The sequence below is a fragment of the Melanotaenia boesemani genome, chromosome 5 (assembly GCF_017639745.1).
Source record: "Melanotaenia boesemani isolate fMelBoe1 chromosome 5, fMelBoe1.pri, whole genome shotgun sequence".
In the NCBI taxonomy this organism is placed as follows: Eukaryota; Metazoa; Chordata; class Actinopteri; order Atheriniformes; family Melanotaeniidae; genus Melanotaenia; species Melanotaenia boesemani.
In genome coordinates, this window is record NC_055686.1 from 21,315,109 (window position 1) to 21,342,113 (window position 27,005).

Genomic DNA, 27,005 nt, shown 5'->3' on the forward strand with positions numbered 1-27,005 from the left:
GTCACGGTTCTGCTGCTTGTCCTTCTCTACCTGAGCTTTAGGTGGGGCTGTACAGGTTTCTGTGAGCCTGGGGCAGAGTCCAGTCTGCTCCTTCCTCCGCAGCTGTGTTCCATCAACCTTCATCAAGCCTCCCTTTATAAGGACTGCAGGAGCAACCAGACCTCGCCAGATTATTCTCACTGTTACCGTGGTAAATCAGGCCGCTACTAGTATTGCCATTGTTCCAGTCTAGTACACTTATCTTTGCCTTGCCTTTTCCCCTCCTCTCCAGCATTGTCGCAGCTCCAGCATTCCAGTACATCTGACCTCCAGTCTTCTTCCTCCGATCGCCAGCTTGTTACCTCGCCTACCTGCCTGCTCGCCCTACCACCCTTCAGCTCAGGATCAGCAGCAGCAACCTCCTCCTCCATTCTGGATTTCCAGTTGGATATAGTAAGCCGCTCACCAAGTTTGGAAAAACAGGATATTGTTGTTTAGGACTGCCACTTCCCATTCTCCTCTCCTCCCAGAGATCCAGAACCCCGACCCTCTCCAGCTCTGACAACCCAGAACCCCTGTATTCAATAAACTTGTTCTATTTCCAACAGTTATCACGTCTATTATTTGGGTCCTGCTTCACCTCACTCCGACGGCTGAACCCAGCCGTGACAGTAGGAAGGTCAGTTAACAGTAAATATTTGTAAGCACTGGCTCTTTCTGTTGATACAATACAGTAAAAATGAGCAAATTTCAGACATAGTCACGAATGGTGATTAATCAATTTGTAAGCTGTGATTAATCATGATTAATTCATTTGAAAGCTGTGATTAATCTGATTAAAATTTACCACTAAATTTCCTCATATTGTAATGTGATACAAGACTGAAATGCTGACTGCAGTATTTTCCTTCTTGTATATATTCTTTGTTGGAGTTGTAAGTCAGTGATTCATTCAGTCTCTTCAAACATTGAAGGATTAACTAATATTCATATTCAAACAATGGTTTGACTTAGGTTTTATTCCCTTGATAGAACTCATTTCCCATTCCCATTTTTATTCAAGCTCATACAAGATATTGTTTTTGTATTAAGAATGATAAATTATTTTATTTTTTATGTCTCCCTTTGTAAAAACACTCTAATCCTTTGTCTTTTAAATGTTAAGCTCTGTATTTTCACTCATTTTCTACTTTCTAAATAAAAAATATTGCCTCTTTCTGTCCACTCCATGTTTCAATTTAAGTCTATGGTAGCCACATTTGTTTTGTATGAGATAATGAGTCCAAACTGTCATTAGGATTTACATTATTAAGAGTTTTCTGAAAATATAATGACGTCTGAAACGCTGTAAAGTCAAATCAACACGAAGCCGGAAGTACTAGTCAGGGAATCATCTCGCTTTCTTCTTTTGCCTTCTCTTTGTTAGAGGCGGGTTCTGTTTAAACAAGGCGTATCCGCTGTCCACGAACCAGGAAACATGTCAATGTTTGTAGCAGGTCCCTCCTTTAGTTTAGTCTGACCAGTGTTAGTTCTGACCAGAGGTCTAATGACCGCCTGTCTGGCGCATTAACAAGCATCGCTTCGGTCCATCAATGGCTTTTTCAACCACCGTTACGCGTAAGTTTCCGATGCTTTCCTCTTTATGCATGGATACGAGTCGGTGTAGCACAAATACAATAGTTAAAACTCTATATTTTCGGACATTAAAACCCTCTTCGGAGGAGATTGCTGTGATTCAAAACGTCTTGATGTTGATATGTAGGCACGTATAGAAATTAATTGGATAAACAAGCGTCTGGAGAGTTGTGGGAGAGTTGTCTTCTAGTCAAGAGATCATGAAGCTTAAGGAAGCAGAGAGAAAAAAAACATGATCTAATTGAAAATAAGGCACTCAAATCCAGTTTTTCCTAATTATAAAAACTTTTAGTGTCTTGCATTATATCTACGCAAACAACAGCAATTAATCAAGTGTGAGGAATATAATGATCTCTGTTATACTTCTTTTTAAAACCATTTTTTCAAGCTTTTAAGGCATTACATTTTCCTTAAAATAAAAAAAAACAGTCAAGAGAGTCCGCTTTTATTTAATTGTCCTACTTTTTAAAAGATACATTCATTTTCTACAAGGGGCCGTCTGAGACATTATTCACATGTGAATAATGTAAGTCATTCACACATTATGCTAAAACCTCTCATATATCATACTGAAATCATTCACACATTATTGTGAAACCTCTCATATATTATACTGAAACTGCTTCTTATATACTGTACTAAAATGCTCTCTTACATAATACTAAAATCACATTTCATTGGTATGTATGTAAGTATGCGTATGAAAGGAATTTTACTGTGTGTGTGAGAGGGAATTTTAGGTGAAACAGAAGTCATTTCAGGTGAAACGGAAGTCAGATTGTAGAAAAATACAGGAGCGGAAGAGGAAAAAGTGAAGAACACTGTGACAAATGTTTTGCGAAGACTTAAGCTGTATTAACATCTGCTCAGCTTCATGGAAGTAATCTCAGTGAAGCTAAAAATGGTGAAATCAAAACCTTATCGTGTGGCTCACTGCATGGAAACATTAATGTAACTGTGAATAATGTCTCAAACGGCCCCTCATAATTTTTCATGGCTTGCACAGGGAAGAGTCTGAATCTGTTTGTGCATACAATTTAAGTTTAGAAACAAAACACATAGCAAGAAATGCGTGTATACATCTGCACATGTCTTCAAGAGTTCATGCTTGAGATGATCTCTCATTTGCAGGCTGAGGAGAAGAGGGTTAAGAAAGAAAACTTAAAAAAAAAATAAATAGAGGCAAAGATTCGTGCTGATGACAAATGCATACTGCTTTATTTCTAGGGTGTGACCGCTGATCCAGATAGATCTGTAGAGAACCTGTACCTTCACGTAGCTTTGTGGCGGATGAATGTATTTGTAAAGGTGGTCGCTTAAAGTTACAAGAACCTCAGCTGCTGTACCATATTTGTAATTAAGCAGATATGTTTAGCATTAAATGCAACAGTGTGTGTGGGGAAATGGGGAAACCTCAGATGGACCGAGCCTTTTATCTTTTTAGTTTTTTAGTTTCAAGCAGAGAGCCTGTGGTTGCAGTATGTTTTTCCTTTAAGTTTTATAACTTTTAGTTTGCTTACACTCTCCTTACCTGTGAAGTTCATCTCTTCTTGTAATCTGTATCTTCTAGGGTGATTAGAGTGAATATGTTGTGACCAAGCCGTAGCCTCCAGCGGTAAAATGTGAAGCCTATGCGGAAGTGCAAAAAGTTGCAGTTCACCCCTCATCCACTAGGGTCTGGCTCCAAAACAGAGTCAATCCCCATAGACTCTCATGTTAAAAAGACCAACTTCACAGCAGAAATAAACATGTTTAAAGCCTGGTACAAAAATCCATTTTTAGGATCAATAGGTCAAGTTTACCTTCATGACAACTGTGAGGGGGCGGATTTTTTTTTATAGGTCATCCGTTTGGATGTTATTTAATCTTGAAATTCGGCATAATTAGGGGCGTGTCCTTTTGATTGACAGGTATCCAATATCCGTGGCAAGAAGGGAGAGTGCAGCACAAACGCGATTTTTAGCCAGCTAACAGCGCACCTTAGCGTTAGCCCGCCTACCTCTGTTAGCTGGTTAGCTACCGTTAGCTCTGGGCTAGCTTGGTTAGCTCTTAGCTACAGGCAGCTCAGAGTTTGATGGGCATCAAATCATCCACCCCCACCTTCACACTCCCCCTCTCAGCTCTTTGCCCATTTTTGGATTTTCCGGGAATGATGATACGCATGATGCTGCCAAGATGGCGACAGTGGGAACCGCCCAATGAGCTTCAATTCAGCTCTTCAGAAGCCTATGGGTGACGTCACGGAGGCTCCATCCATTTTTCATATAGTCTATGGTTGTGACCCAAGTTCAGTGTGCAGATGGACATTGTTGTAAAAATGAATGGAAGAGAGAAGCTAGTTAGGTTTCAGATTACCGTACTATTTCAGTATAGCTGAGAGTTTAAAGTCATGCTGCCATATTTGTTGCTCTATCTCGAAACCTGTTCTCTTCTGTTAGCAGAGACATCCCTGACAAAGTAGAAAATGCTTAAAATTTCAAATTAAACTGAGGAAAAACACTTCTAGCAAACAATCAGCTACTTATAGCTTTGTATCATGAGGTTTTCTGCTGATATCAGCAAGCAGGAACATGAACATCCTCTTTTCTGAGATGCCCTTTGACCCTGTATTGTTCATTTGATTTGGCCAGGGATGTTATTATTTTCAACCTGTGGTGCATTTTTACTTAATAGTATAGAAACTGTAGAAGGGCTCAGAAAGGCTTGAGCTATCCTGTGAGGTTTTTCCAAACAAGAATATCTCCCATCTCTTGCAGAGATTGATTTTTACATCATTTAGTGATGAAAGCTGTTAAGACTGAAGTAACCTTCAGGAAGACAGAATTTCTCATAAGTAAAGCCAAATAAAACAGCAGAAAAAAATCATGCACTGAGGTGCAAACGCTGTTTCACTTGAAGAATTAGTCATGGTGGATAAAAATGCTTCTTCACATCCAGGATTAGAGAGAGGATGGCTTCTTATCAGAGTAAAAGTTACTGGTTGTTTTCAAGTTTTATACAATTATAATCCATATTTTTGATAATAAACAAGGTAAAGAAGCCCTTTAAATTTTCTGTTAAATCTCTGGCCTGCACAGGGCAGCATCAGAACCAGAAGTGTGCCTTTTTTATATTAAAATAGCATCATCATGGGTATTTATTGGCTTTATCTTCGATTGGCATTGATGGAAACACAATACTCTGGTGCACATGTTAATTTTCACTAAGCTGGAGGCAATTTTTTCTGTATAAAAACACATTTAAAACTCTCATGGAGCCTCTGAAACTGACAGCAGCAAACCGTGGAGGAAGCGATAAAAAGATTAAGATTGATTTTTTTTTCCTCTCTCATCTGACTGCCAGCTCATTTCATGGCCTATCCATGAAATGATACAAGTTAATGGTATTACTGGTTTGGTTCTGACTACATAGTGTCCCCCAGATTACTGACAGTAGGAAAGTATTTGAATCTGTTGCTTTTAGCTTCATACCCACATTAAAAAAGAAACAAAAAAACATTTTAATATAAAATTGGGTGTAAAAACAACAGTTTAAACCATTTTCAGCTATCCTGTAGAAGTGAGTAAGGACCAGTCACTTAAAACAGGTTGAACCTGTTTTTTTTTCTTACAAAATACCCTGGGTTATGAATAGTCCAGGTTACTCTCCATTCACCTGCGGCCGTGTGGGGAAATAAAAATGCATTCTGATTCGTCCCAAAGCATACGCTGGCTTATGTTAAAGCAGTGATAGTGATGGCATTGGAAATGAGCTAGCATTATCTGGAAGATTTTAGGGCTGGTTAAACACCCATGGAAATGGGGTAATTGGTGTATATATACAGTTATTTTTAAATATTTTAATTTCAAATATTAAAAAAAAACTGAACCAATTGTTGAAAAAATCTGAATTTCTGCTGGGAACTGTTCATGAAGTCTCTGTGGAAAGAAAAATGTTGACAACGCTTAACATTTCCACACAATGTACTGATTATAGTGTCTTCAGCCAGAGGCTACTTCATCTCCAGGTACAGGAGGTAATTTCTACCCTCTGTAGTAGGTTTTAACAACGATTCTCCATAGTCACTTTTGTTCTTATCTTTTGTATACTGCTACGATGTAATTTCCATTGGGGATTAATGAAGTATTTTTTTATATTAAAGTAAACAGAGAGAGAGAAAAAAAATTGGTAGAAGAATAGATAATATAAAACATTTTTAGGTGCTTCCTCACTTTATTAATTACTGAATGAATAAACATTATTTTTGTAGAAATCCACACCAGTCATACGTATGTGACATCTCCAGCATTTGGCTACTATCATATCATCCAGCTATGGTGGATGAGAGATTTCTGGCTCTAAATCCCCTTTACAGACTCTCTTCAACCTGTTCCCCAGTCTATTATTTTCCTAATACTTTTAATACAGTCCTATAATTGGGACGTGATTGCTTGTGAGTCAGTTGGAGAGGCATGCGGCTGTGCAGGGGACGTCTACCCATGAGGTCGTCACTAACGTAATATCCTGCTAGGAGTGCATGGACACATTTGGTCACAGGGAGGTCAGTGAACAGACCGTGTTCAGTGTTTTCAGTCTGATGCAGCAGAGAGTCAGGACAATGGAGCTGCGCAAATCCTGCATGGATTTGTGCTGGATTTTTGCATGGAGGGGAGCCACTTGGTTGGGTTACAGATACATGCTGTGCTGTAGCACAAATCAAAAGTGTGAAGATTTTATTAGACTCCAGCATGGCTGACATTCTTTCTCAACTGCATCACTGTGCCTGTCTCATTGTCTCACTTGAAGATTTTCTCCGACCTCTGCTGTAGTTTGCATACACTGATGTGAGCAGGAATGCAGACAAAAGCCCTCTTGTGTGTTTTGCTGGAACGCTTCACGTGATCATCGACCGCTGGAGCCACAGGAGCATTCGCCTTTAGCCGGCCATAAATCTCTGTCTACCCTTAGATTGAGACGTTTAAAAACTTCTATATTTTTTGTCCCAGTATGGAGCTGTTTTAGCTATTGCTGGATGATGAGTTTGGCTAAAACTGCAGCTACTTTTCTCATCTAGCAAAGAAACATCAAAGCAGATTAGCCAGATTTTATTGCTGAATGAAATGATTTACTCCAAACTATTTTTGTAGTTGTAGTATTGATTGGACAGTATGCAGGGCTTATGAACTCCTCCCAGACCCTCCTCTGAAGGGTCTTGTGGAAGTTACACTGTGGACTTTAGCCCTTATTATTGGGCAGATAGCAGTGAAAACAGATGAAACTTAAGCTACAGTGGTAAAAGTTTAGGATTGTTTTGTTTTAATCTGTTGCCGTCGGTTACTTAAATCTCAGATACACCCTGCTATATATAGGCTGGGTTTGTGTACTTTGCTACCGACTTGTGTTCTTTTGCTCTCAGAGAAGTCCACAATAAAATTGGTTTATCTGTCACTCCAAAGGAGACATTACACACTTCAAGGCCAGCGATACTTGATTAATCCAGGAAAGGAACATGAAAGTGCCGTCATGTTGCAGCTGAGTAGTGAAAATCTCAGCTGCTCCGAGCTCATGTGTGTCTTATGAGTCACTTTTGATATGAGGTTGCTATCAAGGACACTGATATCATTGTTTGTTTTTTTTTCTTCCAGCGGGGCAAACCACAGTTACTGAAAAAGCTGGAGGTGGAGGCAACCCAGACTACATTGCCTTTGTGCTAGTGCCCACTTTCTTCCTTCTGGGCCTGCTGGGGGTGGTGGTCTGTCACGTGTTGAAGAGGAAGGGCTATCGCTGCACCACTGCCCAGGAGGATGAAGAGGTGTGTGAAGAAGAGGAGAAGGATCCTGAGCAGTGTGGAGGTAAGCAGTGGAGCTAGATGGATGTGGATGAGTCTCAAAAAACACTGAGCTGTGACAATAACGTGTGGTTTTTATTTTCATTTGTTTGTTGCTTCATTCTGTGTAACGTGAAGCTGCTAACGTCAGTATCACCACTACGATGCTTGTTGCAGCTGTGTGTTTCGGGCTTTTGTCAGCTACTGCATACAAAATTCACACCTAGGATTATTACTGAGCCAGGTTCAAGTTAATGAACTTGTTTGACAGAAAAGAAGCTCCACTTGTGCATTACTAAGAATTTAAGTTACTGGAGGTCAAATTATTAATGTGTTGTTGATGTGTGTATGCACACTGGAAGCTGCAAGCAAGGAAACTTTGTAATGGTAGGACAGCAAGTGGTGTCCCATTATTTTTCCACTATGGCATGTAGGGATAAGGTAAATAGTGGTATTTTTGGTCTTTCTTGTTTTAAAATACAGGTGTGACTGTTATGTAAAAGAACATAATGTTATGCCTTTTGAATGTTACGTTTACATCACATAAGATACCTACAGATATGCTTTGCTCAGCAGTGTGTGGCTGCTATTTATTTCCAGAACGCTCAAAAGTTGCTTTCATCTTCCAGTTTTTTAGTGTGTGTAGAGTCCGCTGACCTGATTTCTTCAGGCAGGTTGTTGCAGAGTTTTGAGGCCTTGACTGGAAAAGCTTGGTCACACAAAACACCTCTGCCCGAGGATCGCAAGGTGCACATAAGTGTACGAAATTAAAAAGTTAGATATATAAAAAGGGCTGTGCTTTAAAAGTAATCAATAAAATCTTAAAATAAATCCTAAAACGTACTGGTAGCCACTGTAATGAGGCTAAAATAGTTGTGACATTGTATTTCCTTGTTGTGGTTAAAAACCTGGCTGCGACTTTCTGAACTGTCTGATGTCTGAGGAGGGATTTTTGGTTAAGAATGGTAAAAAGCCTGTTAACACAATCCAGCTGAGAAGAAATAAAAGCATGTAAAAGCAGTTAAAAACAAGCTTTTCTAGTTTTTTTTTATGTGATACTCAAATTTCAGGCTGTTAAAAGCAGAGTTTAACTGAAGGATATTTTCAGACATCCATTGCTTATATCCAACAGACAGCCATGTAAACCACTTAACTTCCCAGGGTCGGAGGCTGTGACTGCGAAGTATATCTGTGTGTTGTCGGCATAAAATCATGTCTTTGAATAATGTGCCCATGAAAAACAATGAAAATAAAACAGGTCCCAAAACTGACTCCCGCGGCATGTAATTAAATGTAATTAAATTAAATGACAACATAAAGTTGTTGGCTGCGACACAGAATCTTTTATAGAAAGGTGGGATGAAAACCAGTTTAAAGCAATTCCAGAAATCCCTACCCAGTCTATTTAAAAGAATGACATGATCAACTGTGTCAAAAGCCACACTGAGGACCAGAAGTACCAGCATGCGACAGGTGACATGGACTCCTTTATATAAGTTACTTGCTGAAAGGCAGCAAAAATAGTTTTAGAGCTGTAGGATTATTTACTGAGATCCGCTCTATGTCCTACACAGTGCACATTTTAAAGGCATTTTGCAGAATGGTTTTATCTGTACTTACACTCAACAATCAACTGCTTTTTAACAGGAAACAAACAAAAACAAAACATCTAGCTACATCTGCAAACATGTTTCAGTCTCTAAGTAAAACAAAACATTCCTGCTGTCTTTTATGTTACATTCCCTTTTTAAAAGTAGATGCTTCTAGCATACTACGTGCGTTAAAGTTACTTTAATGTAACATTACTGCAGCACTTGTCACTTTATGTCTAAAACACTCCTGTTTTTGCTCCTGTCTCTTTACGCTGCCATGTCTGCAGAGCCCATTCAGCTCTGGTTGGCCAGAAATAGTGGTGTCAGATGCTTAGAATATGTTTCATGCATTACAGTCTAGATACTATGTAATTACATAGGTATTTTTTTCCAAAATGTACCTATCAGACCGATTTAAAAAATCCCCATATTGACGGACATTTTATCGGTCCGACAAATATCGTGCATCCCTAAATTATGTTGATTTGCTTGAGAAGTGTAGACTACAAACACTATAGCACAGATTTAGAGGCAGGATCCTATGTAGGAAAGAAAACCTCCTTTTGTGGATAGCATGGTAAAAAAACATAACAAAAGGTATTATATGGACTCCATTAGTAAAATTAAAGCTGTAAGTCTAAAGATTTGTTAATGTGGTGCAACCAGTGGTTCCCTGAGTTTCGTCATTTGTCACTGCACTATATATTAAAACTGGTCCCTTGTCAGATTGATGGACGATGGTGATTTGTGCTAATTCCAGTTGCACATTTTGTTGTATTTCCTGCAGCAGTTTCACAATTTAACCCAAACAGTTGAATTCTCTTTTCTTAGAAAATATCTTGTTTACACATGTCTATATTTTCCATAGAAAAAAATTCAGGTTTTACATTTCTAAGAACTAGAACAGACAGCAAAAACAAACTATCCTTGTAAATTTGTCATTAAGTTCCAGTTTCCAGCTCTCCCACTTGTGTAACTTGTTACGTGAAGCATCGGATCTTGTTATTTTTGTCTTACTTGTTCCTTCACAGCAGCACGTAGAGGAAAACATTCTTATCTAAATGAGCGTTAACAGAAATTCAGCCCCACATTCTTCTTGTCAAACTGTGATGCGCTTGCACCGCAGTTCCTGAAAAAGTATTTGGTGAGCTTTTCTGCTTTTCCACCATGTAGGAGTTAGAATAAAGGTCAGAAATAAAGCAAGAACACCGCTGGTTCCTTTCGCCTGCACTCGAGCTCTTGCAAGCCTCAGTCACATTCCTGAACCTAATGAGTTGGCACAGGCAGGTGCAGACAATAAGAACAGACTGCTGTGATGTGAAACCACTGTTCTCTGTTTTTGTTTAAACAAACATGTTAAACTCCTGTGAATTAGATGTTCTTTAGGAATATCTAAGATCTGTTCCTCAGCAGAAGGAAGAGCCCCTGTTCTGAATAGCAGAGTTTCCTTGTTTACTTTTTTCCCCATTCCTTATCTGTCATGCAAAACTGGAAGGCGAGTTTTTGCTTTCTGCTGTCCTCGTAATTCTTGCGTGCAAACGTTTGGTGGTTGGTTAGCTCTGTTGTGTCACAAAGAAGTAAAATGTCCTGGAAATAATGAACTATGCTGTGAGGATTGGTGTGAATTTGTCATATTTTATGCTAATCTGTCATACAGCAGACCCCTCGATGGTTTTTAGTGTGATTCAACATGTCTGCTTGTTAAATAGAGCATCCATCTGTCCAACCTTCAGTGCTGCTTATAGATGAAGTCATTCCCAAACCAACAGAGGGATGTTATCATTTTCTTTAAATCATGGGTCTGCCTTAAAGTCTCCCCCCAGTCAGACATCTTCCAGAAGGTATCCCGACCACCTAAACCACCTCAACTGGTTTCTTTTAATGTAAATGAGCAGTTACTCTATTCTAAGCTGCCTCAAATTCAGCCCAGTCATCCTACAAAGACACTTTTTTCATTCTTTCTGGCTCTACCTACACTTCATAACCATAGGTGAGGGCTGGAATGTTCTTGGCTCAGTTCTTTATCACAGCAGATGGTCACAAACCCTGAGTAAGAATAAACTCCCTGTCAGCATGACAATAGGCGTAATTCCATGAAGAATTTTCCCTGCTTTCTCTGTGTTTCTGTCCATGCGTGCTCTCAGAAAGCCCTACCCTGTCTGCCACATGTTGAAACAAAGGAAAACACAGCTTTCATGCTCTGACCTCACTTGTTTAGCAAGTCCACTCCCACAAAGATCCAATTTCCTCCTGGCTCCTGTTTTATTCCATTTCACCCTCCACACAGCTTAAATGCTGCACGTTAATGATCAGTATGATACCAGGAGATTCCCAAGAATGCAATAATTATGTTTATCAGGAGTCAGGAAGAACAGAGGAAGCAATCAACAGGAAACTCCAGGAAGTTGAAGCCTCATATGGGTGTGTGCTGAGTCGAAGTTTTGGTCCACAGTGTTGAAACTGGATTAATGATTGCGCTTTTTGTTGCTTTGTACTCACAGCTGATCGCATGAGATTTTCAGGAAGGCAAAACTGAATGCAACCCACTCATAAAAACATAATTGCTTACAGTATCACCATTTTACTGAATAAAACTGATGTTTCATGATATTGGCAAAGAATAAATCGTTAGAAGTGTATTTGCGTGATTATCACACATATAATTGTTTGTTTTAGAGCACTTATCAATATCTTATCTCAATATTGCATGAAGTTAAAAGGATCTTATGAAACGTGTATGACAAACCTACAGATTTATGAAACAATATGGCCGCACCCCGACCGCTCATTGTTTGTTATGCTCGGCCATCTTTATCAGCGTAATTTCACATCTCAACAAGCATCTGTTTTCAGGACGGATCTGATAGAATTCATGTCAGGTGTTTGTGTTGATAACGTGCGCTGACCTGCATGTTGCTTTCTGCTTATTTATCGCCACCGCGGCACACATTCAGCAAACACCATCACCTTTACTGTGTTTTCCTGTCATTTGTATTTGATTTCCACCATTGATTTATGCTGAATAATGGAGATGCTCTGTCAACACCGTCTGTTGTGTAACAGCTAATTGAGAACATTGTCATTTTTATTGCTGTGTTTCTTCTTGTGGTTCCAGAGCTAAATGACACCCTCAGTGAACACGACACAGTTGGACAGATTGTCCACTACATCATGAAAAATGAAGGTATGTGCTCAACAGATCTTTCAACACTTGTATCTGTGCTATTTGTTTGCTTCTTTTTTTGTTCCAATTTGATACTGAATTTTTGTAAATATGAGTTGAAGTGGGATTTATCCCTTTGACCTAATTTTACCTCCTTCCCTTGAAGTCACTTCCGCTGTATTTTGTTCGGGAAGACACGTTTTCACACAGCAGACAGGAAGGAAGTCGGTGCTGGAGTCTGAACTGTGGTGTTTCTATGTAACTCTTCCCAGAAGAGCTTGGCTCAGGAATAAGGATTTTAGTGGAAGTTCATCTCCTGGACAACTACAGTGGGATTTTTAAAGACACAACTTGTGGTGATTAGTAGTTTACACAAAGTTTAAACTGTCGCCTGCTGTTTCAGGATCTTTGAACTAAAGCATGGTAATAAATCATTCCCCTGAGCTGAAACTTGGTAGTAAATATAATAAATCACAACAGTACTTGTATTATGTTAAATTAATAAAAATATTAATAAAATATTTAGTGGAGTGATAATAGAATTAAGCTGTGACCTGTCTGAGACAACGATCAGAAAGGGAGTTTGGATAATAAAATTAAATAATTTCGTGTTTTGCTTAAATATTTTAAGTGGTAGGGGAAGGGAGTCATTCTTTCAATATTTGTTATGTAACCTGGTCTTAGTGATAATGTGTATCCCCACATAAATGTATACTTATTAACTGATCAGACAGCTATGGTAGGTGTATTGGTTTCTAGTAGTTTTAATTTAAGTTTTGACCTTTCCAATGACCTCATCTGCTTGCAATCTTCTCAGTAGTGACATACATATCTTCTTAAAGTACAATAAAATCACTGGGCTAGAAAATATTTCTAAATACAAGATTTTTAAAGATTTACTTCAGCTGAACTATATTCAGATATAACACATCCATCAGTATTGATTTCTAAATGTTACATTAGCTGTGCACGTTAAACCGTCTGGATGACTAAAACATACATTGTGACACACACAGACAGTATAGTCATGTGTTGGTGGCTATCTTTGTCCTGATCTGTAATGTTCTTCTTTTTTTTTTCCCTGTCCCATAAGCTGACTCATCTCTGCTCTCATAGTAAGAGTTAAGTTCATAGTAGTGGGAGTCCTGTATTTGTGATTCACAGCCTCAGTGTCCGTCATGCAGACATGCTATGATTCAGGTTTCCTGTAGGGACAAAGCTCAGTTTAGACCATATATTCATTTGAATACAACACATATATTCAAGATTCAAGATCTTTATTGTCATTATGCAAACATAATCAAATTTTTGAGGAGTCTCTTGGCTTAATCACAATAGAAATATAACAGGAACACATAAATAAGTAAAAAATAACGATATAAAAGATATAAGAACATCTCTATATTTACAGAAAATGAGAATTCACAGCAGACAGTAATGTTTACCGGGTGAATAAAGTGCAAGGATGTGTTTGTCTGAGACGGTGTGAATTTTTAATGTGTGTGGCTGTGGAGGGTTGGAGGTGCATGTGTGCGAGTACTGGGGGGGGGGGGGGGCTGTAAGTGTTGAATTATAGGGGGCCATTGCTTTCACAGCTCTGGGGAAGAAGCTGTTTCTGAGTCTTTTTGTGGTGGTTTTATTGTTCCTGTTCCTCTTTCCTAATGGAAGCAGTACAAACAGTACATTTCCCAGGTGGGTGGGGTCGTCTGTAATGCATCTGGCCCTCCTCTGGACTCGGGTGGTATCGATGGAGTCCAGATCTGGTAAACGGCGGGCTGTCCTCACCACCTGGGTTAAGTTCCTCTTGTCCTGTGCTGTGCAGCTGCCATACCACACTATGCCACTGAGACACAGGATGCTTCTGATGGTGGCTCTGTAAAAGTTCACCAGCAACTGAGAAGAGAGTCCCGTCCACTTCTACTTCCTGAGAAAGAACAGTCGTTCTTCACCAGGTGTGAAATGTTCACAGTTCGGAAGAGGTCAGAGGAAATGTGGATGCCCGGGAACTTAATGCTGTCCACACGCTCCACTGTCTCTCCATGTGTGCAGAGAGGAGCATGCTCAGTCTTCCTTGACCCCCCTGTACCCCCTACTATGACCTCTGTTTTGTTGATGTTAAGAACCAGATTGTTCTTGGGACACCATTTTGTGAGACTCTGGACCTCTTCTCTGCAGTGGGTCTCATCATTGTAGGATATGAGAACCACCACGGTGGTATCATGATCTGCAAACTTCACAACCTTGTTGATGAGGTGGATGGTAGAGCAGTCCTGTGTGAAGAGGGTGAAGAGGGCAGGGCTGAGCACACAACCCTGCAACCTTCCAGTGTTGAAGATCAGTGGTGAAGATGTTGATTTCCCCATCCTCACCACCTGGAGGAAGCCACTGATCCAGTTGCAGAGTGATGCTGACAGACCCAGACTGTGGAGCTTCAGAGCCAGCGCATCCAGGAGAACAGTGTAAAAAGGCTGAGCTGAAGTCCACAAACAGCATCCTAACAGGTGTTGGGATGCTGCAGGTGAGTCAGGGCCGTGTGAAGTGCTATTGAGACAGCATCCTCCATAGAACAGTTTTCCCTGTAGGTGAATTGCAGACTGGCAGGGATGGGGATCTTGATGTGCTTTAGGAGGATACGCTCGAAACACTTCATGATGACTGGGGTGAAAGCGACGGGGTGGTAATCATTGAGGGTGGTAATGGTTGTTTTTTCGGACGCAGGCACAATGACGGAGGACTTCAGGTAGACAGGAACCGTGGAAAGCTGCAGGGACAGGTTGAAGATGTCCAGAAAAACTTCTTCCAGTTGGTCTGCACACGATTTTAGTGTCCGACCTGACACCTTATCTAGACCCGCAGCCTTGTTGATGTTGATCCTCCTCGGGGTGGAGGTCACTAGGTGCAGCTGCAGGGTAAGCAGCTGATGCTGCGCCTCTGGCTGTGGAGGGTGAACAATACCTCTGCTGCTCGTCGTGCCAAAGCGTGCGAAGAAGCTGTTCAAGGTGTCGGGCAGAGTGGGGTCATGAGTGACCTGCTGGTCTCTGCACTTGTACTCTGGGATGGTCTTGATGCCTTTCCACATGTTACATATGTTGTTGTCTATCAAGTGCTCCTCAATGCGCTGCTTGTGCCTGACTTTTGTCAGCTGGAGGCCCTTTTTCAGTTTGGCTCTGTAAGCAGCATCCAAGACTTTCAGCAGGGATGGAGCTGTGCTGACCACCCACGGCTTCTGATTGGAGAAAACTGTGATTCTCTTTGTAGGTGGGACAGTGAACATAGGACAGCTGATTTTAAGAAATGAATTAAACAATGTGTTTATCTGAAGCACAGGATTTAATGTTTGTAGTTGACATTTCCATTTAAACACCAGTTTGTCTAAAAAGAAAAACGGAGGCATGTGGCAGTCATGAGCAGACAAATGAAACACTGCCCTCTACTGGTGATCCAACGAGAGACACATGACCTCACATTGCAGCCATGCTTTGCTAAAAATAGCTCATAGGGAATGTCCAGAACCCTGGATCCTAACCTAGCTGCTATCAGCAAGAGCTAGGGTTAGAAGAAATATTCAGGACTAAGTCAAGAACAATATGAATTGTAAGAGGTCAATTAGCATAAAATTCTCTGTTTAGGCTTTGGTAAGTCAGTCATAATTAGCATTTGGAAGAACCAAAATGCATTTTTTTAATTAAATAATCCTAGTTAGTCCAGATTCTGAAATATGTGTCTTTACTTTTTCCTAACAAGTTACCATGCCTTTAAGTAGTAGGAAAAGCTAAAATGAAAAAGTTAATCATGTGAAAAGGTCATAGCTGTTGTAACCTTTACAGGAATAGAATGATATGCTTTAACAGTGAAATGCTGGTTAGAAAATGTGTTTTCTGGCCCTTTTATAGACCCCCAAATCACCCTAAAACCTTTCTAAAATTTTGCTTTCATCTCTTCAAAGGCGTAAAAATGACTCCATCAAAAGAATGTGCTTCTAAAACATCTTGTGGTTCTTTCATGATATGAAAGATGTACAGGGTGATGATGAGGGTAATACTTTGAGTCACACGTCCGTATATTTCTGTGAAATTGGTTCAGAAAACTCCTGAATGAGTCATTTCTTGTTTCCCAGTTTTTTTTTCCCCTCCCTAAACTATGTACATCTTACTTTTATCTGTGTGCTCATGGCATAGTCAGTGAATGCATCAGTGTATGGTGTTAGGAAAATGTTTCCCTGAGAGCAAATGATGTAAATTTAAATCTGCTCTGGTAATGTTAATTTGCCTATAAGCTGAAGCTCGTTGTTGTCTCTTAGCAGCATCAGAAATGTCAAACTTGATGTCCATGAGCTAAAGTCATGACCACCATGTGAAAGTTTGAACTTTTTAGTCATATTTTGGAGCGAGTTTTTATTTTTTTCTGGATCAGAATCTTCCAGAGTCTGTCCTATATAGTAATCTAGTTCGGTGATTGCATGTGATGTGCCATTTAATCTTGTTAAAGATTTAATCTTTTGTAGCATCTTTCAATAACTGCTCTGCTTTTGAAGTCTGTGAAGCGTTCTCACGCCAGTTATCTCCCTCCTCCTCTCCTGTCTCCCTGTTTTTTTTCTTCCTCAGCAAACTCAGACGCCCTAAAAGCCATGGTTCATGAGAACAGCGTTGAATCAGATGGGTAAGTGCCCTCATTTTCCTGTAAACAGCAAATCAATGTGTTTAATAAAAAGGCTGTTTGTCTTTGTCCGGTTTCTCTTAAATGAAGAGCGGTGGGCCCTTGTATTAATCATCTCGTTCAGCAGGTGGCACCATAAGCCTCCTTTTCAGTTTGTCCAAGTCACTTGTGAAGCAACTGTACACACAGATTTGGACTAAAGCACTCCAAGCAATCAGGCCACATTTCTCTTCTGATTCTTCTCCAGATGGGCGAGGTTTGATTGAGGGCAAGCAGCTGGAGACATTCCCAAAATGCTGCTGTGCCACATATTAGTGCATTGTGGGATTATTAAACCATGTTGCGCACAGATGCTGACATAATTTCACATCTGGGTCTTTGCCAAACCACATGATGGGGCTAATATTGTAAATATAAGGAGGAAAATTCTACTATTTTATTTATAGGCTGATTTATTGGACGATGGTTTCTTTTGTTCTTACAGTCGATCAATTGTTTTAAGTCTGTTATTATTCAAAAGTTGCATTTAACACTTGAAAGGATTTTTTTTCCCACTAATTTTAATTTCCAGACCATAAAAGCTAATTGCAAGTAAACTAATTGCTAGGCTAGGTTAAATGAAAGTTAAATGGTAATCCCAGCTAAACAACAGATCTGTTGATTACATCCTATAAAAAAAGCTAAAACTTTTCATTTAAAGGCACCAAAAACTAACTGGATAGTGTCTAATACATCAATCCCTAGCATGCTGGCTAACTGTCCCCATAGTTACAGTAGTAGCTATTGAGTGCTTTTAGCTAAATGCTAAACTTTTTTATTGTTATTTTTAGAGTTTAAGCTGACACAGTGACTCTGTCCTGCTCTTTATTGGATTTATTGAAGGTTAAAAAAAATCTCTACTACAAATATTGTGACTTTTCCTAAGCTTATTTTCCACTGGATTTGGTTGATAATTTTTATGAAAATGCATGAAATCCTAAGGATAAGTTACTACTTCTATTTGGGGCACATTTTAACCCAGCACAGTGAAAAATGTGCAAAGGATGGGGCTTGGAAAGAAGTTTAAATGTGATTTGTACTGATTTTAATCTTCTTATTGATAGGAAATCCATGACATTGACTGGGAAGTGGTTTAACATGGGAACAGAGTTCTCCATCTGCTTGTATAACTAGCTTAATGTTTAGCTAGCAGGCACAGTCATCATATTAGCTGACAAAACTGGTCGATATCAGCTGGAAATATCTCAGAAAATACACTTTATATGGAAAATGACCAAGAATTATGATAGTACATCTACTAATAGCAGTGATCTCAACAATATGCAGACACAGCTCAGTGGTTGACTGTTAGCTGCAGCGTTAGCTCACTTCTAATTAGCAGGCTCCTCTAACAATAAAAAAAATCTATAAACCCTTATTTTAGACCTCAGTGGGCCATTTTATCATGGTTTCAAATCAAAGGATGCCTGCTTGTCACTATGAAATGACCCTTAAATGCAAGACCAACAGCTGATGGTTCAAGCTGCCTCAGAATGGACATTTTTAGCTGTCACCCTGCTATTTGTCTGTTGATAGCAATGAGATGAGCACTTGTGATGCTGCTTTGCTTCTGAGATGAGAGGAAAGGGAGTTTGGCAGATGGACAGATTGGAGGAGGAGATGGTTATGACAGTAGAGGAGTCAAAGTAAATCGAGTTGGTGGACAATGTTTCCCCCTCTCTCTTCGGCTGTCATCTTCCTTTTCCAGCTACATATCGCTGTGGAAGGAAAGCGGTTAGAGAGGAGAGATGTTTTATTAGGGATAAATAGCAGGAGTGTTTCCACGGCAATGCTTGGTCACCACAAAATAGACAATTTAATACAAAGTCTGTGAAGACACACAGTTTCTCATAGTGTCTTTCATGTGTCTTAACTCTTTAGTTCTCTCTCCCAGTATCTTCATCCTCTTGTTTTTCATCCCTCTTCATTTTGTTCAAACTTCTCTCTGTAGTACTCCTTTCTTTGGCTGTTATATTCCACATCTTTCTCTTTCTCTCAGCCAAGGATGGGCAGCCTGCCAATGGATCACTTAGAGATGGGGATTCGGGGGGGAAAGAGGGGCAATGGTTGGGGTGATTTATGGAATACATGGAGGCAGGCAGGCAGGCCGAAAGAAGGAGGAAGAAGAAAGAGGAAAAGAGGCTGGAAGAGGGGCTGTGAGCAGCAGAGTGACTGTAGTGTGGCCAAGGCTCGCTATCTGCCTCGCCAGATTGGCTTCTTAACTTCACCTCTCCTCGGTGCTTGAGCCAACACCTCTGCACAATCCCTCAGTCCCCCCTCATCGCTCCACTACAGCCTCTGTTTATCTCTATCTGCATCATATCCTTTCTTCCTCCTGTGGATAAAACTCATGTTTCATACCTCTACTCATCAGGGATCCTAACTGTACATGGACACAATGAATATTTATATGCACTGGTTTGAGTACAATTCAACGTGTCGTCCAACCCTTCCTTGTTAAATATGTTCAAGGTGATTGGTGATGTTTGTCTTCTGGAGTTTTGTTTCCAGTTAGAGATGACGACGACGGCTTCCTTGTTGTCTATTACAACCATGTGTTTGTGTCTAGCTTATACTGCCACCTGCTGATGATACTGCTGTTCTGCAACAGTGATATTTGATGGCAACGTGGTTGGGGACTCCTTTATTTTCCTCCCTCATATTCTCTTGGATTAATTAATAACAACAATAATAATATTATTAACAACAACAACAACAATAATAATAAAAAAGCTTAAAAATCTAAAAACTAAAGCAAAAACTGGACAAAAATTACTATGTTCCTTTCTTTTTTTATATATATAAGGCTTCCCATTTACAGCCATAAATATAGCAGTTTTCCATCTCCTTGTAACGTTTTAGCCAACTCTTAACTGATACTGAAAGCTGCTGTGGACAGCTCTGGGTATGTAACTATTAACTGCAATGAACACATAGATCGACATGAAATCCTCAGACTTTCGCAACCATTTCATTTGAGTTTTATTTTAAAAGAAAATATCTAGAGACAGTGATGTGCAGCAGGTTGGACTTTAACCAGTCCTGGCTGCAGAGAAAATATCTATTGTGGCAGCACTTTATTGCCTCCCGTTTACAGTCAGTCTTAGCATATCTTTCTTCCGTCTTTCTGCAAGTATCTATTTCTGTGTTTCTTGCTGAATAAAAATAAACTCATTTACATAAAGCCTTTCCCTTGATGCATGCATATACATACATACACTCTGTGTTGCATGTTAATATCTTTATGTACCAGTTTGTGTATAAACGTGAGAAGTGATTTCCATAAACTACACACTTCCTCTAAAACATTTTTTATATATGAAACAAATTAAACAATATGTGTAGTGTAATTGCACCTGATGTCTGCTCCAAACAGAAACTCACTCTCATTCTTACTTTAAAGATGGTCAATGAACGGTTGTTCCCAGCGAGCTTTTCATTAATTGCACAGATGTATGAAATATTAATGTGTCATTCTGCAGTGATGGGTCATATCAAAAGAGACACTGCAGAACAGAATAAGCTTTGATTTTTTTTCCCTCTGTAAAATGGATAAAATGAAAGTCGATGGCTAGTTTGTGAAGTTTCTTTTTCTTTAATATGTGCTTGTAGTCTGGTGCTCTAACAGTTACTGGCCAAAAAAAGATTTTTCTGTTGTATAATTACTGTTCAGGGGCTGATTTACATTATATGTGCTCCGCTGCCAAGACAGGCAGCAGCTATTCAGTAGCAACGCTGATTATACACTTGTGCCAACCATGTAGAATTAATACAAGATAACAATATCATTAATAAAGCCGAGGGGTTTGAAAAATGAGCCTGAAATCTTTAAATGATCTCTAATTGCTGGTTCTTTGTCTTTTTAGTCCTCCACTCACCCCCACTTCTATTGGGCCTTCCACCCCTCCGATGACCCCCGTGTCACCTCGGGGGGCCCCCGGAGCTGCAAAGCACACCTGCAACCACCTGCACACCATTGGAGGTGCCAGTGGCCAAAAGAACATTTGCACACGTTGCAACCAGAAGAAATGGCCGCTGTTCAGGAGTCCGTCGGCCCGCAAGGTGGAGCAGCGCCGCAGTCACCTCGGAGAGGTCACTGTTCTGGCTGTGGGCAGGTGTGTGAGGCAGTGTGTGTGTGAGGTTGATGATAAAAAGGAGAACTGTTTTGCAAGCTCATATGTTGCTCTGAATTATACCAGACAGCACAAAGGTTAATTAATACCTAGTGTTTGCCTCAGAGGCGTCAGTCACTAGTCCATGCTGGCAATCAAACATTAACTCTGAATAATCATCAATGAAAAATCTTCATTTAATTATGCAGCCTGCCGTGCATTGTGACACCAGACTGGTGATCTGGAAAATACGAAAATGGATGGTTAGGTTGGAGCCTGGGAAAGCCGAGGTTTCAGTGGTTAACCTGCAGAGTGGTGCGACCCCTGTTAAAGGTACACTAACAAGGAGAGGTTCTCACTCAACTTAGTGACAGCAACAAAGAAACAACAGCTTTATGCCACAGCTTAGGGACAAATAATTTGCATCATGGCGTTTCTATGACATGTTTCATCAGTAAAATGGTGCAGAAAAAGTTAAGGTCAAGCTCACTGACCTCACTAAGCCATGCCATAACGATGAAAGCTGATTGGATGGAAAAGGTACCCTACTGGTCAAAGGTTTGGACACACTTTCTCATTAAATTTAACTTTTGACTGGTAGTGTATTTGCCCACTAGTTGCATTTTTTTTATATATGTTTTAAAATTTCTTTGTACTGTGGATTTTGGTCATTTATTAACTTTGAAAAAGTTGCAATTTTCAAGGTTCCACAACGCTGGTTCATTGTGAATAAAACATCCAAATGTTTAAAAAAAAAAACTGAAGCAACAACTCCTCAGCTTCTCCATGTGCACCTGGTCTTAAGTTTAACAATTTAAGTTTAACAACAAGCCTCGTGGACCCCTGGTTAAGAACCACTAATTTAAGAAATGAGAAGCTGCATTACTCGAAGTTAAACAACCCACTTCCATCATATTAAACTAATATTAGAGAGCATCTCTCTGTCCATCAGTGAAGCCTGTAAAGCACTCAGCGTCGTTGCCGTCACACAGCGAGCATTTCTCATCTTTAGTGTCCTACAGAAACCTGATTGGGATGCAGAGAGGCTGCTTTTCATTTAGACTCTCAGATGATGGTTGTGTACGCAGAGGGTCAGCATGACCTGGATACGAATATTCATTTGTTGATATGATTAAAGCTTTTGTTCTGTGTGTGTACTTTGAAGGAGTGGGTGGATGAGACGGCTGTCATGTTTTGGTGAGTTAGAAGCAGCAGGAGTAGTAGTGTGTAGAAGCAGATGCCAATAGAGCGATCCATCAGTGAGTTTGTCCTTAGCCTCACCTGTTAGTATAGTTTATTTATGCAATATAAAGACACTAATAGCAAAATTAAACGCCAAACAAATAAATTTGAAATGAAATATGACTTCTTTATATTTCAATAAAAACTTTATTTAAACCGGTATACATCATGCATGTATTTTTCCGTATTGAAGCTAACAGGGTGTTTTAATGATTCTTCTCTGCAGTATTTGGGATGCACAAACATTTAAAAATGGAACTTTTTTATTTATTTTTTGCAGGTTTCGTGTGACCAAATGTGAAAAACCACTCAGAGAGCGACGGACTCTGCTAATATCAGACTCTAATGGCAGCGTCCCTTCAACGCCCACGACAGTGGAGCCCCCCAGCCGAACCACATCTGAGTCCCAAAAGGTTAGTCCTTTCACTCCAGTTTGTCTTTCACACTGATGTCCTATGTAAAAGTTACTGTTTCATCCAGCGTGAAACCTCGTGGGCTCACTGTGCACTATGTGATACACTATAACACTATGTTATCGATAAATGAAGCTGCAACAGCAATAATAGTAGATCATCAGCATAGAAGCATTCAAATTAAACTACTACTGCGTCGTTGTCAGAGCACCAAAACATTAAGATGTTTGAACTCATAATAAGAAAAAGGCAAAAGCAAGTGAGCCTTTCTCAGCTGCTCCTTATTTGCATAATTCACCCAGTTTGTTGTCCTGTTTGAACGTCTTCAGGTCTTTGACTACTTAAGTTTCCTGTAGCGTCTACGTTCAGGAAAATGAGGTTTAAATAGGATATGTTTGTCATTTTGGTTTAAAAAGGTATAATTTTTATCTAATTGTGCTCATAAAGCAAGATAAATTATGTTTCTCTGCAGACACACCTCTTGTTTTGTCTGGAACAAATCCATATTTATCAGATTCTTTGTGCTGGAGAGATGTGTCCCCAAAACGCTAGTTACAGATATGACTGTCGCAAATAAACAAATAAACATTCTGTGTTAACATTAAATAAAGAAGCACCACTTCACTAAATGAAGATATGTAGGAGATGCACTGAGATTATTAGCTTCCTGTCACTCCAGTGTTTTATTATAATACAGAAGATTAATTTAATTTTAGTAAAATCAGAGAAATGATCTTAAGCAGCTTGAGCATCACCTCCAGCTCTTCATCACAGGATCTCTGCTGATCATAAATATGTCTCCTCATGTCCCCTCAGTGTCTGATTTGACTGTCTTTAGGACTGAGAATAAAACGCTTTCTTCCTCTATTATGAAAGGAGACGTCCTTTATAGTGTAACGCTTATCATTCATCTTCAACAGTAGAAAACGACACAGCTGGTGGCGTCACAGAAAATGTCCTGATGGTTGTTAAAGCTGTTTCAACTGTGAACTCATTTGCTCTGAATATTTGTCATCAGAGGTGTCTGCTTGATAACTGCATGTAATGTTAAAATATGCAGTCATGCTTATTTTCAGGCAGTTATTTTTCCATCAGATGTCAGTTTTGAAGTCTTGTAATAATAGTTTGAGCCTCATCGTAGTGGGAAGTATTACACCTCATTCCTCTTTGCCACAAACCTCATTGATGAGGGTGATGATAAAGGACTCTTTTTTCTTATTTACACAAATATCAAAATCCAGAAATTAAAAACCAGTTTTATACCCTAGAAACAAATATCTGAACAGCTAAATATTCAGGTCCACAATACTTCATGGTGATAATCACAAAGCGCATTTATATTTACATATTTTTTAAGGCTGTTGTGTAGGCTTCTCACGCTAAGTCACAGGTAGAAACGATGCTGATCAGCCAACTTTTCAGTGTAGTTTATAGAGAACTTTTTCATGAGTAATTGCAAAAGATACAATAAAACAAAAAAAAAAAAGTATTTAATTTAATACAATTTTATGATCCATGACAAATGGAATGAAATGTGGTTAAATTAAATATTTGTTTCATTTTAAGAACTGGTAAGTTTGGTTTGAAATGGTTTTTCTTTTTAATTGATGAATTGTCAAATGATTTATTCTTCTTTATTTTTCTTTTTTGTACAATAAAATGTAATTTAATATAAGAAAATTGTCCATTTAACATGCAATAAAAAATATATCTATCTATATATATATATATATATATATATATATATATATATATATATATATATATATATATATATATATATATATATATATATATATAATATTTAATAAAATATATTTTGGTCTATAAAATAAGACAAGTAAATGAAGTTAATTTATTATATTTTCAGACATCAGACAGAGACATTAAAAATAAATAACCTTATGTGGATTGGTTATCCCAAGAGCCTTACCATCACTGTAATCTTTGTGTTTCTTTTGGAACTTTAAAATATGTCATCAAGGTGCAATTTGATCTTCTAGTTTATGTGAATCCAGAGACTCTTTCATCTGTAAGTGCTCTTGACAGATTTTCCACCATTTAAATTTCAATAGAAGTAACCTAAAATGTTTTTTTTTTTTTTTTCCATCTGTTTCTGTAACGGCTGGATTTTGTAGAAAAGCTGCAAACAGATGCTGAGCAGATCCTGATGCTCAGAGGTTTCTGCCTTTGTTTCAGGCTTTCGTTTTCATCCTTGTAGATTAATCAGACTCTACTGAATCAACATCCTACCATGTTTGTTTTAGGGTGGAAAAACATTGCACTCATTTACATCCGTGTTTGCTCCATTTTTTAATGTCAACTCCTGTGTTGACTTGTAGCTTTCTCATGCGGATTGTTTGAGGAGAAAAAATAAACTAATCCTTTCCGATTGAACAGAGCATTAACTTGGTCAATTCATCATTTTCCGCAATAACAAATGATTATTTGTCTCTTCTTCCAGGAGCAGACGGAGAACTTGGACAAGGAGAAGAGGTAGAAAACCAGGTAACTTGTTTTTCACCAGCTGATTTTACATTTAATTTCTTTTAATAGAGTCTAACCGCATTTCTTCCTGAACTTCACAGCTGTCCAAAGAGAGCAGAAGCAACATCTGGACACTTTTTTTCTTTTAAACCAAAATGAGAACACTGAAACATCAGCACAGGAGGGATCCAGGACCCGGGACATGTTGCTCCGCAAGGATTAAAATGTGCTGCTGATGGTTGTTTTACAAGTAGAGGAGGAGAAAGTGCATGAGTGGTAAATCCACCTGATTCCCCCTCCGATAGAATTATAATAGTGCCTTGCTCAGTGGCTTTAAAGCAGGGCAGCTGCTTCATGTCATGATGGGAGCTTAAACTTTCCCATTAACTTATTACTCAACACACCCATGTAGTCCATGATGCACGTACATATGTTTTTAAAAGTGGAGGTATGAAAGGTTTTGTATATTTTCTTTTGTCATATCATCTGTTTTATTTTTAAAACTACACCTTGGAAATGGAGACAGCCAGCATTAGACAAAGTTGGGAGGTTGTCCTTCCCAAGCAGGAAGTAGAACAACCAGATGCATCGCTGCCAGGAAGAAGCTCCAGCAGATGTGGTAAAATATATTAGCATATCCTGAAATGGGGTGAGCGTGATGTCAAAGTGTGCTCTGTTGTCAGAGCGACAAGTCGTCCTCGCAGTGCATTTTTCTGCCTTTTTTTTAATGTCTGATCATCTTATTTCTTCATGTTCTGTCAGTCTGACCTCAATAAAGAACTTGCAGTATTCTGAGTCCAACAACACATCAGCTCTAAACATTCAGATTTTCCATCAGCATGACATTTAGAAAACCTCAAAACTGCATTAATTGGTTTAGTTCTTCATCTTTCAAAGAGAAAAACAAGCTTGGACAAAGTTTATTTGTCAGTAAAACTGCTGTGTCCAGAATAAGTCTAGAAGTAAAAAGGTGGAGAATCAAAATGGGAGCTTTAGAGCATCAGACACTTTGAAACTTCAGCCGTGAGCTGACGGATTCTGAGCAGAAGAAGGATTATCATTCTTAAAGCTGATCGTTGACATTCATACTGGAAGTACAGTTGATTTCCTTTTTTTTTTTTTACTAAGTTGTCTGCTTTTAACAAGTCGTTTAATAAAAAATCAGATTATATAAGCTGATATGTGGGACAGCATTTTGACATAATGAATCTTAAACTGTTAATCTGCTGATTGTATATCATACCTCTTACAGTGGAAGCACACAAAGCTTCATAGTGTAACTTAGACTGGATTCATCATTTAGGAGCAACCTTTCTTTTATATGTACTAATGATTCATGCCTTGTGTTGCTGGAGAGGTGGTTAAGGTGCAGAAAAGTGCCGTCATTTACTGTTTACAGTGTGTGAAATCATAATGTGTGACAAAGTTTCCTCCTTGATGGAAAGTGTAATTTCCTCTTAAAAGATCAAGTTTCAGTAATTCTCCACCTCTGTCTTCTCACATTTATGGCCATGCTGAGTCATGCTGTTTTTATTGAGACACATGTTTCTTTTAAAGTGTCGTTTTGCAATGCATGGGATTGTTTCATGCATTTTTATTGTTCTGTACTGGGGGGGGGGGGAATAAAAACGATTAACACCTTACTTATAATGGCTGCTTCATACACTGTATCGGCTCCATCACATAGTGTTTGCTGACCTGCAGGCTACCTTCTCCCTCATCGGACTGAGCCATCCGTCATCATATTCTATTCTGTCTTATTTCCCTCTGCCCTCTCCTCACCCTCGGCGATGCTTCTCTCTCTTTTTGTGCCTTAATGAAAAGATGATTTGTCTTACTCATCTCGAGTCTGCTGACCTCCAGCTCTCGACCGTGTTATTT

General features: G+C 39.2%; 1 protein-coding gene across 1 annotated transcript; it reads left to right on the top strand.

Moving 5' to 3' along the window:
* Positions 1–1,446: 1,446 nt before the first annotated feature.
* On the top strand, positions 1,447–25,281 carry rell1 (RELT like 1). The gene is made up of 8 exons (XM_041986575.1): positions 1,447–1,596; positions 7,239–7,445; positions 12,128–12,196; positions 16,780–16,834; positions 20,737–20,985; positions 22,505–22,637; positions 25,102–25,145; positions 25,226–25,281. The coding sequence occupies exons 1-7, from the start codon at positions 1,572–1,574 to the stop codon at positions 25,135–25,137; spliced, it is 774 nt and encodes a 257-aa protein (XP_041842509.1). The 5' UTR covers positions 1,447–1,571; the 3' UTR covers positions 25,138–25,145; positions 25,226–25,281.
* Positions 25,282–27,005: the final 1,724 nt, after the last annotated feature.